The 14005-nt window shown below is 46.3% G+C and overlaps 1 protein-coding gene across 4 annotated transcripts in view; it reads right to left on the reverse strand.

Moving 5' to 3' along the window:
* Positions 1 to 14005, reverse strand: part of DGKI (diacylglycerol kinase iota) — a 909351-nt gene that overhangs the window by 366009 nt on the left and 529337 nt on the right. For all 4 annotated transcript variants that reach the window (XM_069227966.1, XM_069227965.1, XM_069227964.1 and 1 more), the window contains exons 4-6: positions 12508 to 12582; positions 3063 to 3119; positions 1542 to 1607 (exon numbers count right to left, since the gene is read on the reverse strand). In XM_069227966.1, coding sequence (XP_069084067.1) covers positions 1542 to 1607; positions 3063 to 3119; positions 12508 to 12582 — 198 coding nt within the window. The remainder of the gene's footprint in view (positions 1 to 1541; positions 1608 to 3062; positions 3120 to 12507; positions 12583 to 14005) is intronic.

The following is a 14005-nucleotide window of genomic DNA, read 5'->3' on the forward strand; positions in this document are numbered from 1 at the left end:
AGTGGGAACAGATGAAAGATGAAAGTGAGAACAAAGGGGAGGAAAGAGAAGATTAAATGCATGGGAGGGGCCAAGGGTTAAAGGATAATGGAAGGAGAGAGAAAACACACAAATGAGAGGGTTGAGATGGCACAAGTGAGAAGATTTAATAGAGTGGGGGGGACAAGGGTGAATAGGGAAACATCAATGAAAAGGGAGAAAGTTGGATTTAAAATAGATACAAGGAGAAAGTACCAAATGAGGAAGAGTGCAAAAGAAAGGATAAAAAAATGGGAGGGGAAAGAAGAGGAGGATTTTATTTCGAACAACATTTTGTATTTAGTACATCTAAATGCAAGGATGAAAGTTTTAATTCATTAGATTTTTCTAGCACATTCTGTGACAAGATGAAGCTTTTCTGTTTTGCTGTCCAGCCCTGACCTCCTTTAGAGATCTCAATACCGGAGAGCACACTCGGACATGTTGGGTATACAGCAGCCGGAACTCTGCTTTGCCTCTTGCGCCTGCCATAGGTTTCACCAGCTCTCCTCCCACGTCCATTATCTATAACACCAACACCAAACTCTTCTTTCATTAGGTTCTCACTCCCTGAGTTCTTGTTATGGTGAACCAACTTCACCGTGGTGCTTTTGCAACACTATACATTACGAATGACTTGCAAATTAGCCACCCCAATGAGTTACTGGCTGTTAAAAAATAAAGTTACTTATCTCTGGCCCTCAACCACCACTTTCCACCCTCGTACACTCAAGAGCCGAGTGAAAATGAACCATCACATGAAAGCAGGAAAAGAAATGGGAAGATCAAAAGTCTTGAATGGCCTCATCGTACTCAAGACACTGCACTCTAATCACCGATCCCACTTCATCAGCTAAAATCTCTTACTACAAGACCACTCTCAGTGAGGCAACTCAGCCTCTTTCTCCCTGAACCACAGCATCTCTCCTCTGTCAGTCACTCCTGCTTCCCTCCTCTCTCACTCACAAGCTCTTTGACCAGCTCCACATCAGTTTGCCACCTCTCTTCCACTCTGCTTCACTCCTCCCAAACCCTCCATCAGCCTCTCCCAGTTCCAACTATCAGCCCCCCCTACATGACTCTGCTCTTCTCTTAGGCTTTCTTCTCTTGGACCCCCAGGCTCTCTTCACCCTGACTGCCCAGGTGTACTCATCTAAACTCCCAAGAATCCTTCCTTCTCAATCCTGCATCCCTCTTCCCTAACCCCCACTACACTCCCCTCACAAGCCCCAGCCTCTCTCCTCTCTGACCCATATACTCTCTCCTCTCTGAACCTAACACGCCCCCTCTCTCTGAATCCCCAGTTTCCCAAATGTCTCCAATTTTGACTCCCAGCCTCCATCCTCAGTGACACACAGCATCCTTTCTCTCCAGGCCCAGCAACCATTCTCTCCCACGACCTAGCCTTCCACGCTGTATGTCTAATCCTATGCCAGCGTTATCTTTCCCAACACTCGCTGATTATGTAGTATCCAACTGTTCCCCGATGCTTGCCTCTTTGTACTCACCACAGCCCCTCTTACCTTTCCACACTGCTTGCACTTGCCCTCCTGTCGCCTCCTGTGCACCCAGTGGTGTCGTACCAGGGTCTGTGGCAAGAACAAGAACAAACGGTCTCACTTGAGAAAATGGACCAAATTGCTTATCTTAGCAGAGCCTCACATAGTGCACAGTCAACATGCTCTGACAACTCCTTTCCCGTGCTCCTGTTGGTTCACATACATGTCAACTTGCTATCAGCTAGTACTAAGTGGACCAGATAATGTATAACATTACGGAACAAGGGAATGATTTAACTTTTGATGGATGAAGTAGTATCAGGATCGCGGAGGACACTACCACCGCCATCTTGGCGGTACTCCTCCCACGTAACGTAGAGATGACTACCAGCCCAGCAGTCATCTCTGTACACCGAAGAGAAAAGCTGTCACCGTGGTTCCTTTCAATGTGCTAAAAGTTTGTTTGAGAGCCGTCATTGGTTTTAATGGACATTAAGCTTTTGCCTATTTATTTTTTTCAGCAAAGAACTCCCAAAGCAGGAGTTTGTTTCTGAAAAACAAAAAAATAAGGACCGCACCCCTGCACCCCAACCTCTGACACCCTCGGATTTTTCTCTGTGGATCTTAGTCATTATTGTCCCTCACTGTCAGGATTTTTCTGAAGATGACAGACAGGAAATAAAAGGCATTTCACCATCCACCCTAAATGGGGCGGATTTTCGAATGTCCTCCCTTCTATGGATGGGGCCAACAGGGGCTCAATCTGTAGAATATTTACTTTCTGCCCATCTCTTTGTAAGGTGGGCGAGCAGAGGGTTTGGTGGGCAGGGTACTTGTTGCATCTACGATGGAGTACCCTCTGCACCAAACTCATAAATAGGCTGGCGTATTGGTGCCTATAAATTCTCACATTCACAGCAGAATCTAGATAATTATGAGCTGAACTACCGTTTAATCTGCTTGTCATGGAATGCAACTGAGAGGTATGCCCTGTGGCTATGAAGTGTTGCCTCAAGCGTTTCAGTCCATCACTTTTTCATCTTCGATTTACCAACCACTGTCAGTCCTTTGTTAGCTTGTTATTTTGTCCATACAAGCTCATTTTATTCTCACCTCATTTAATTCTCCACTCACTATTATCCAGAGACCCCCACCCTTGTCTGCTCAGTTGTCATTTTACCCACTTGTGTGCTGATGTTCAGTCGTGGTCTTGCTATTGATCCATCGGTCCCCGACCCCCAGATAAAACAGTAAGTGGATATTTGTGCACGTGGAAACCGATTGTATGACTTAAAAAAGAAAGGTTTCCTTGGGATTGTGTGAACTGTGGAGTCTACCTCACAGGACTTTGCGGTGCATCAGCCAGGATGCAAAACCTTGCAAGTCGAAGTAAAGCACTTGGTGGGATACAAAGCGTACAAACCCAATCCTCTACTGAACTAGTAGACTTTTATTACTGTGGCTAGCTCTGGGATGGAAGATCTATTTTTGGAGCTGGAGTTTACAGTTACACTATGCACATGAAGATCTTAATTTACTACTTACATCTCTTGGAGCTCGAATACTGCCCTCTCGGAATGTAGGCTTGCATCGGAAATTTATCTGCCACAAGAAAATAAACATATTTTATTACTTCTACCACAAATCTGACAGCCAAGCAGATCAGCCCTAATACTGACCAAAGATTTAATGTCAGGGGTGGGACATCAACCTCTGCCCCACATTCAGTTGATTGCACGCCCTGTTTTCGAGTCAGTACGAAGGAAGCTAGGAGATCAACACCGTGTGGATCCCACAATCAATACATGGAAGTAAGCAATGTCTATTTTTTTTTATTTATTTAAGGTTTTTATTTAGCACATACTAGGTCCTACAGCATCTAAACGCTTTACACATACACCGCACAACGTATACCGTGTTCAGTCAGACAGTCACCAAGAAATAAAATTCTGCAAAAATTAAGAAGGTAAAAGAATATATCAATACAATATAAACTTCAAGACCAGGTGAACAAGCTAGAAGTAATACTGGTCCTCAAAACTGGCAGCAAATCACAAAGGACTGAGGTAAAAGAAGACGGTCATAAGCAGCAGGCGATCTTGGTCCACGTCACCTAGAAGTAATCTGCAAAAGTCATGCGAAATCCTTAAATAAAAGCAGTACACAATTAGACAACAACGGTATATCATTCTTGCCAACGGAATGATCATTGTTGCACAGCACAGGGGTTCTAGCCCAAAAAGAGCCATCAGAGTCCTCCATCCTCAGTCAGAGGAATGGAGAAAACTGAAATTAAAACTCACGGTCACAAAGCATTCTGTGTGCCTCACAAACATTGGACCATCCTCAACATGAGTGGATCCTATGAAGAATGTATTAGTGAGAAAACGTTGTTTTTGGGAAACTGGCAGCAAATGTAGAGTCTGAGTTTCAGGAGGATTGAGTTCCAAATTTGGGGTGCTCTTCCTGACAGGGGCTCGTTTAAGGTACCCTTTTTCCTGAAGGCTGGAGTTTCAAATATCCCACTTTATCTTTTTCAGCCAAAACAGGGGAATCAGCACTGTGTATCTCCCGCTTCCGGTTCTCCATCCAATACAAGGGAATTCTTCCCAACCTATGGACTCCTAAGTTATTTCTCTCGATTTAATATCAATTTCACTGAGCAAAACATAGTCACATGAACAATATCCAGATTCCTCAGGACTGCCCGACTAATTCTGGTACTGAATTCCTACTGCATTACGCCACCTGTCCTGTTAGGGGTGTCTAGTGCAATGCCTTTTCTTCTCGTCCGTCGCCATGTGCAACCGTGCTACCACCGGTGTCTATGGCCTTACCCCCTGGACCTATGGTTATAACTCTGCATTAGAGATCCTTGCCTCTAGGTCCCATCTCTATTTTTGTCCTATTCAAAGCTGTGATGGCAAAACCAGAGAACATTCAGTTTCTCCAGAAAACTGTCTAAGGGGCAGGGTTATGGAGAGAAGATCACGGGCAAAGGATTGTAAACAATATGTAGCGTGGGCCTTTGTCTTTCAGGTAACTTCCACATTGGCCGAGCGAGGGAGGCAGGGCATGGCCAACCGGACTGAGGGGTTCCTTGCAATGCATGCAGGGATGTGGCAAAGTAATCCTAATGAAGCTTCTAAAATGCAGCACCTTTACAGTTCCAGTTCACCAGCTGAATGACTAAAGATACATTAGTAATGATGCATGGAAGTCAGATCTGCGTGACCCCAGATACACTGTGGCAGCTTTTGAGGAACACAAAGGACACACCTGAAAGTAAGATACCTTCTGAGGCATTACAATACCTGACGTCTACACAGGGCACCACCAGCCGGGGCCTGGATTTGGCCCCCATTACCACTGAAGTGGGGAGGTGGTCACACGCCACTCTATCTAGGGTGCCAGAACTTGATGCACAAATCTGCATCCCTGCGGGGATTGCATTATTGGAAAGTGGCACCTACCGTAGGGATATCCTGTGTCATCTGATCTTCCACTTGCCATATCAGTGCTACTGAAAGGGATCTCCAACAGCACCTCCTCCTCGTGTTGTTCACTGGCACAGTCCCAGAAGTGGTGAATAGCCAACATCCAAGATATTGCCTTTTGGCTGTGACCGCATAGCAGATGCTAGACATGCGACTATCATCACATCCGTAAAGTGCACCCTTGTTCTGCAGGGTTCCTCAGAAGGCCCAGTTAAGAGTAGCAGAGCAGGAATCTTGCTTATTTAATCCTTTAAGCAAACTGCACCCTGGGAAGGTCTACGTCATTCAGAGGGTGGCAATTTAGGTCCAATGCAGTCAAGTACAAAATAAATATGAGCGATACAGGATGGGACCTGGGGTTTTACTGGTTACTGGACTGGTTATAGGGACCTTGGGGGTTTCCTATCACCTAACTTCAGAGTAAATAAACAAATGTGTCAGGGTTGTGAGGTCAACAGGAAGGGTGCTATGTCCCAGAAGGAATGATATAACCACAATGGAAAAAATAGGCTGTGTTGCCTCTGTACAGGTCACCAGTAAGGTGTCATCAGACCTAGTCCATTTCTGAAGTCCACTTCTCCTGGTGTTGGAGAACGAGTTGTAGGTAGGCCAAAAAGAGTTAAAAAATGAGTGAGCGGTTTGCACTTAAAATGCCAAGAGGAGAGGTTAATAATAACATCAATACTCAAAATCCTGATGGAACATAGTACAAAATGTTTCAGAACAGAGAACTGTGGACCGAGACATAAAAACTGAAGAGGGACATGAGGTGTATAGTGAATGCAGGGCACAACCTTCCAGGAACGATGATGGATAGCGATAGGTAAATCAGGTTAAAAGTCCTGCTCAGGACACTGGCGTGAGCCTATTGAGCATGCAGGGATAAAGCTAGAGACCAAGTAGGGGTATAGCAAGAGGAAGGAAGGGAGGGGCAGAATGGGCCTGGTTCACATTCTATGCTTGTAATTTTAGGAGAAGGTTAACCCTTTTCCACCACCAAGTGACAAAGCATGCCAAAAGATCCAGACGAAAAACACGCAACGATCAACACCACATAACCAGGGCCAATGGAATTATGTGATTCTGCGGCCTCGGCTTTTGTCACACAGTCATGGATTTGCCTCTTTTGCCACATGAACCATCACCTGCTACATAATTTGCAGATTTTAACAAAAAAATCAGTTTCTAGCTCGAATGGATTAAAAGTTACTAAAAAAGTGGCGATGCGTGTTGCTGTGCAGCAGAAGACGCTTTGCAAAGATTAACTGCAACTGTTGTATTTCAGTGTTAAGGTAAAACCTTTGTCCAGACAGTGTTAAAGTGTAAAAATTACAAATGAATGAACTAATACTATCATAAAGTGTGGCACATTATTCTGCATAATTAGCATTTTCTTGCGACATACTTTAGGAAACCCTGCCGCATTATTTGGCCCTTTCTTGCTCCATAATTCAAGTGGCCTTGCACATAAACCCCTATCCTAAGGGGTGCTTGGTGATGCTTAGGAATGTTAAATACAAACAACACCAGAATTCTGCCCTCAACACAGACCACTGCTCAGCAGTTCCCACACCCAACAAGACCAGAACAAGACAGTCAGACTGAGTACACAAACAGGTTTGTGCAACACATGGCCATTGGTGCATGCTTGTGTTTGCATGTGTCATTACTTTAAAGCCAGATGTATTGGCATTGCTTGACTTTTTTTAACGCACGCAGACCTTCAGGTTCCTCATTGGAAACATGAATATCGTTACTCCTCATTACAGATTCCCATGTCAGGACTAGAGGATTCGTTATAAACGGTAACTGCTGTGAAATGGGAGTTACATTGGATCATTAGGCTGTCAATCATCGAATTTCATGGAGTCTGAGTAACAGTCAAATAGTTTGAAAGCAAAAAGTTCAAAGGCATTATGTTTTTCAAAATTACACTTCATTTAACCTCTTACTAGTCACATCCCCTACCCCATCCCATTCCTCAACCGCTGCACTAACCATAAACCCACAGCCCAACCCTCACCCCAAGCGCCAGTCACACCCTAACCCTCACCCACAGCCTAACCATCGTCCAACCCCTGCCTAATCCTAACCTCCTTCTAACTCTGACAAAGGGCCTGATTACGAGTTTGGCGGTATTGAGACCACCAAACTTGCAGTGCCGGACGGACCGCCGCACTCCTGGTGGTCCGACCACCTGATTACGATCCGGGATCCCGACAGATTGGTGGCGGTCAAAGTCATGGTCAGCCACGGCAGCGCCGAGTTTGGCACCGCCGAGTTTGGCACCGCCATGCTGATGACCCCTTTGCTTTCCACCAGCCTTTTCATGGCGAAAGGGAGTACTGGGGGCCACAGGGGGCCACTGCACTCCCCACGACCATGCCATGGGCAGTGCAGGCCCCCCCCTGCCAGCACCCTCGGGGTGACAGTGTGCATTCTGAGGGTGCTGTGTAAAACGGCATTGGCCTGGTCTCCCTGAGGGAGCCGAGGCCTCCACTGGGATGACGGTCAGAAATGTCGTAATACGACAGGGGGGGAGGCTGCCGGCTTCACAGCGGCCTCCTCCCCGCGGCTTTGGCAGTCCAACTGTCAGACCGCTAAAGTCGTAATCAGGCCCAAAGTGCCACACCCTAACCCACCCTATGTCCCAGCGTAACCTTAAACTACACCTTACCTCTAAGCCTAGCCCAGGCCTAACCCTCATCCTTAACCATCCTAATCCTAGCCCACACTCTAACCCAGATAAAGTCCCACAACCTAATCCCCAGCGTTACCCAAACCTACAACCCCTTCTCTCAATCTACCCTCACCCCAACTCTGACCCCTACCTACACTAACCTAGTCTAAAGCTTAGCCCTGCTACTGACCCTGCTCTGACACAAACCCCAACATATTGATACCAACCCTTTCCCTAACTATCACTTTACACCTCGTGTATACCGTCTCCTTTACGAGTCCCCTTTCCGCCAGCCTTTGCATGCGGTAGCACCGCCGTGCAAAGGCTGGTGGAAATAGGGTGCTGGGGACCTCAGGGGGGCCTCTGCATTGCCCATGCACTTGGCATTCCACTGCCGGAATTACATCTGCCGTACGGCCACATTGGCACCAGCTCAATTATGAGCCGGTGTCAATGTTAAGGCCCTGAGATGAACTCCTAATAGGGCAGGCAGTTTTCTGGCCGCACAAGCGGCCTGATGGTGCTACGAGTTTGGCGGGCGGAAACTTGTAATGAGGGCCATTGTCTCTACCAGATAAGGCGTTACCAAGGGTAAGTAACTAGTCCTTCTGATAGTGACATGGAGGCAAGGCCCCTGTCAGCGCCGGAGTCACATGACTTCGATCCGGCTTTGGGTCAGAGTTAGCAATGAGGATGTGGTTGACACTGCCCGGGGAAATGGGCGGCACAGGGAATGTCAGCGTCAGAACCGGCATCAGGGAAGGTCGCGGTGGTACGACTGATCCTGGTTCGGATCCAGGAACGGATCCATGGTTACCCCCCTAAGCCAAGGTCGAAGCTGTATGCATGGAAACCGAATGGACCCCTTCTGACCCCGCGGGCCGGTAGGCGCTTCAGCAGAGTCAGACTGCCAAAAATAAGGCTCAGGGCTTCATAAAAATCTCAGAGTTGGGCAAGGGTCGTTCCGGCTCCCGGAAACTTGGGAAGGCGCATAGCTGACCCAGACGCAGGCGCTGCGGACGGAGGCCTAGAGCGATGATGCTCCCTTTCCCTAATCGACCGACAGACACGGTGAAGTCTTTGACTTCTTCTTGCACCTTCGCTTACCCGATCATCCGGTGGACCTGGAGTGGGACGATGTTGAGGGGGGACTCCGCGACCTCTCCCAGGATCTTCCTCTCAACCGAGACTTACGCGGAGCCAAGCGCTGGACTGCCAGGAGCTTTAGGGACCACTCCCTCATACATTATGGATTCATGACCGGGCACTGAGAGCGCTTCTTCGGGTCGTGGTTATGCTCCAGACACCAAAGGCAGATGATGTGTGGATTTGTCATGGACATCGCTCTATGACAGGATCTGCAGGGCTTGAACCCGGTCTTAGGAGAAGAAATCCTGATGCACCAGGAGTGTAGACATGCAAAATTCTTTGACAAAAAGTTGAAAAGGACCAGTCAAAAAAATGACTGAGCAGCAGCTCTTTCTTTGTATCAGCGCTGGCTGACTCGGAAAGAAAAGAACTGACATCAGCGCACCAGGGTGGTGCCTATATAGGACCCTCGATGTCATATGTGGCACGGATGATGCTGACAAAGGGCGCAGTGCCGATCGACGCCACCTGACAGCGTGCAGGTGTACTGCTCGAGGAAAATCTCTGGATCCAGACTAACACCTGAGGAAATTCTAAGGTAAACAATCTGCAACTAGATGTCTCTATCAGATATAGGGTTATCAATTCAGGCACGTTCCAGTGAGGCACAGGATTGTAACCTGACAAGTGCTCTCATGAAACAAGAGTGGGGAACTCTTGGACCCATAACTGACACGTTTCCCTGTCATCCCATTTCTCCCTTTTTTGAGCATGTTTAGTTAGTATTCTGACAGACCACAGTAATGCCCAGTGATGTAATCTAATGTGGTAGTGAAGAAAGGCCAAAAACTCTAAGGGAAAGACCATACACAAGTTGCTGCTCTTAGGAGAAGAAATTTAGTGTGGCATTTAATAATGGACATACTTGGACTGTTGTCAAATTATTCTTTGTGGGGTGACTGAAGAAGACGGAGGGGTGGAGAGAGTACAGGTGAGCAAAACATGTAATCGGGCTGGGAACCACTCAGTCATTCAGTGTTAGGCTGCTTCTACCCATCCACCTCTCCAGAAGGGCTTTGAAGGTGCTGGAGAACTGGGCGTGTGGACAAATACTATGCAGTAGACCAGCTTGCCCTATGCGTAGGCTTTAAAGATAAAAGTCAGCGTCATCACTTAAGTAGGCCAACATACGAGGTAGAATATGAAAAAACAGTTGTTTACTTTTCCACAGTTCTCCAAGCAGACCACAACTTTTTCACTAGCAAACACACCAGGTATAAGACCATAAGGCCACATGTTATTTACTAGACCACAGTTGATTCACTAGTCAACACCACCTTCAGACCACATATCTTTCAGTTCACAACTCCTCTAGTTGGCCTTATCGCAGATACCAGGCCACATCTTCTCCACTAGGCCACATCTGCTATCCACAGCCACGGCTCCTCATGTAGGCTACCAATATTTAACTTGGCCAATCCACCTCCAAGGGACTTCATGTATTCCACTATATCACATGTTCTTTAATTTGCCATGCTTCTGTTCTAGGAGTTAAATCTTCTGCTCGGGACCTAATTCTAAACTAGATCATATGCCCTAAAGCAGATCACACTTTTGCTACTACACCACAATACCTCTACAAGACAACATCATCTCCAGTAGATCACACTTCTATTAAATCACACATCCTTCACTGAACCACAAGTCCTTCCTTGGCTCTGCACTACTAGTAGATCACACATTGCTTTCCGTAGTCACCACTAACCCCAAGTTAAGTAGATATATTCTATTAGGCTGTGCCCATTCTAGTAGGCAATATCTCCTCCAGCAGACTAAACATAATCTACATGTAAACACTTCCTCCAGTAGACAACACATCCTGGCCAAAGGCTCGGGGGCAGACCCAGGCCACTGCAGAGGTTACCTCTTTCACCATTTTGTTTCTGGTTGCTGTATTTAGGTGTTAAACATATTCTAATGAGGTGAAAACTTTGTTTAGACAGTGTTATCATGTAAAAATATTTAAAAATGATAAAGTAGCACTGCCACAAAATGTGCCACATTACGATGCATAAGTCGATTTTGTCTTGCCACATTATTTAGTCAATGTTGCTGCATAATTTGGTCTTCCTATGCCACATAATTCAAGTGACCCTGATTTAATTTCCTCCTTTTCCCTTCTCCTATAGACCACTTCCCCAGTAGACCACACTTCCATCACTAGACCAAAGTTCCTCTACTACACCAAATATCTTGAACTAGACCACACCTCTTTTAGCGGATCACCTTCCCCCACTGCACCACAATCCCACTGCATCCAGCAGACCCCACCTTTTCTACTAGGCCACACCTCCAGTAGACCATTCCACCTGCGCTAGACCACACCTCCTCCAGAAGAGCTGATCTATTTCACTATAGTATACCTCCTCCACTGGACTCCACCTCCAGCAGACCAAATCTCTACAGCTAGACTCCTCTCTCCTCTTCTAGGCCTCATCTCCTCTGTAATTCCGGACATCTGTCACTAGATCACAACTCCTGTTCTAGACCATATGTCTTTCACTGGACCACATCAACTCTAGCAGATCTTACCGCTTCTAATACAGCACAATTATTTTGCTAGACAGCACTGTCTCCAGCAACCCACACCTTTCCTACGAGACCACACCTCCTCCAATAAGCCCCGTCTATTTCAATACACAGGGCCCAGAGTTACGTAGCCATTGCATTGACCTTGCATCATGTAGGGCAGTGCAAGGGCTTAAATCAGATTTACCTAGACATGCCAAGCCACCTTGTGTGGCCCTGTGTGGTTTGGTAAGGCAGCACAAATCGCTGGCATGCCTTACTCTGCATTGGGATGGCGTACCATGGTTGGAGTGTGGGAGTTCCCATGCATCTGCCCGTGGAGTTTGCAGCATTCCCAGATTTACTAAGGTAATAAACCTGGAAGTGCATCAAAATGGTACGCCATCCCAACAGAAGTGTAACAAGGAGAAATACCCTTATTTCTCCACATTATTTCATCTTTATATATGTACTACACTCTGCAGCACACGTAGAAAGAAGAAAATGCCTCAGAGGATTATTTTTGTGCAGGAGGGTGTCCCTTCCTGCACAAAATCAATCCTGCCAGCAAATCATGCACCTTTGCACCATGATGCAAGGGTGCCTGCATTGGTGCTGGGCAGCATACAGTGTGCCAGCAGAGAGAGAGCAGGAATGCACCGTATTAGTAAATATATTACCGTATTAGTAAATATGGCACATTCCTGCTCTCCATTTGACACAGCGCAGCAAGGTGGCTTCTTGCGTTGCGTCACATCTTCATAAATCTGGCCCTGGATCTCTTCATACTTCCACAAGACAAGTCCCCTTCAACAAACCTCACCCATTCAAGTAGCACAAACCTCCTCAACCAGACAACACGCCAGAGGACCGCATCACAACCAAAAGACCACAGATCCCCTATTAGATCATATATCTTTAAATAGAACATATTCCTGCTAGAAGACCTCAGCCCCCTCTTCCAATAACCTCTTCAGAGCTTCATGTAAATAGTGAATTAATATTTTCTTTGAATCATACAAGCAGACACTGGGATACCTCCATCAATGCATGTGAGGTCTAATTTTAAATACCTCCACTGTTGCTCCTTTAAGATGTTTATTGTCTATCAACCACAATGTGAAAAACAGTTAGTTTGACAGCAGCACTTTCTTACCTTCTCAAGTTGCTCCATGCAGGCCATGTGGACAACAATCTTGCATGCTGCACACTTCCGCCTGAGTGCTGATTTCTGAATGAAAATTTTAAAAAAATAATAAAAAGAAAAAGTGTGAATAAAATCAATGGTAAAATCATGTTATCCGCATTCGTAAAAAATAAGAAATTGGAGTCTGTCCTCATTCTGGGATTCCCATGTTTTGTTCAAAGGCCGGGGTATAGAAAAATGACAAATATCCAAGAGGATGATTTACTAAAATAACTCCTGTGCTCCAATATTTAGGAAAGGGTTTTATGAGCCTCCACAAAAAGAGAAAGTGAAAATATAACAAGTGTGCATGCATGTAATGCTTTTGCATGCACAGCTGAGGTGCAACAGATCATAAACAGTAGTAGTTTAGGATTTAGCTTGTGTTGGCCTAATCTAACAAGCAGTGGTAAAGCCAATAAATTCAGCTTTAATGTGCTGACTCATATCCTAGGCAGACAACACCCAGCTGGTTCTCTCAATATCAGAAATCCCCTCCGCCACAGGTACATGACGGGCATCGCTGAATAGATGAAAAACAACTACCTGAAACTCAACACCGACAAAACGGAAGTCCCGATCTTTAGAAACAACACCTCCCTGTGGAACAACTCTTGATGGCCTTCTGAACTAGGACCAGAACCCATTCTAACAGATCAGGTACGTAACTTTGGCATCATCCTGGACAGCAAGCTCACCGTGAAAAACTGGATCAACGCAGTCTCTTACGCCTGTTTCCTCACTTTTCGCATGCTCCATAAAATCTTCAAATGGCTCCCCACAAACACCAGATGCACCGTCACTCAAGCCTTAGTCACCAGCTGGCTGGACTATGGCAACACATTCTATGTAGGAATCACCACACACCTCCTGAAGAGACTTCAGACCATACAGAAGGCAGCACCCAGACTCATCCTCAACCTCCCTAAATGGACCCACACCACACCCCACCTCAAGAAGCTCTACTGGCTCCCCATTCAGAAGAGATGTCAATTCAGGATGCTGATCCTCACCTACACAATCAGGGACCGGCATTCATCAACCACCGCCTGAACTTCCACCAACCTTCCACACACCTGCAGTCTGCTTCCCTCTCTTTCACACACCCCCCCTGCAGCTGCCAAAGCAACAGTGGAGGACGCCCCTTCTCCTACCTCGCGGTAACTTATTGGAATGACGTCCCCCTTCACCTACGAACCTCTCACTCTCTTCTGGAATTCAGGAAAGGACTCAGGAACTGGCTGTTCAACTGAGTACTCTTAGCAGCATTGCTCTCAGCCTTCTGATCTGATTTGAAGTAAAGATAGGCATCCACAAACCCTGTTTACATATGCTGCAGACACACGTGCTATTTATCACGTCCAAGCTTGTCCTATTGGCTTTTCCAAAACTGAGAACAAAGAAGTAAAAGGGGTTGCTTTCTGTAACAATACACGTAGGAGATGAAAAACTGGATGTGAGAAAAAGG

This window comes from Pleurodeles waltl, chromosome 4_1, assembly GCF_031143425.1.
Source record: "Pleurodeles waltl isolate 20211129_DDA chromosome 4_1, aPleWal1.hap1.20221129, whole genome shotgun sequence".
Classification (NCBI taxonomy): Eukaryota; Metazoa; Chordata; class Amphibia; order Caudata; family Salamandridae; genus Pleurodeles; species Pleurodeles waltl.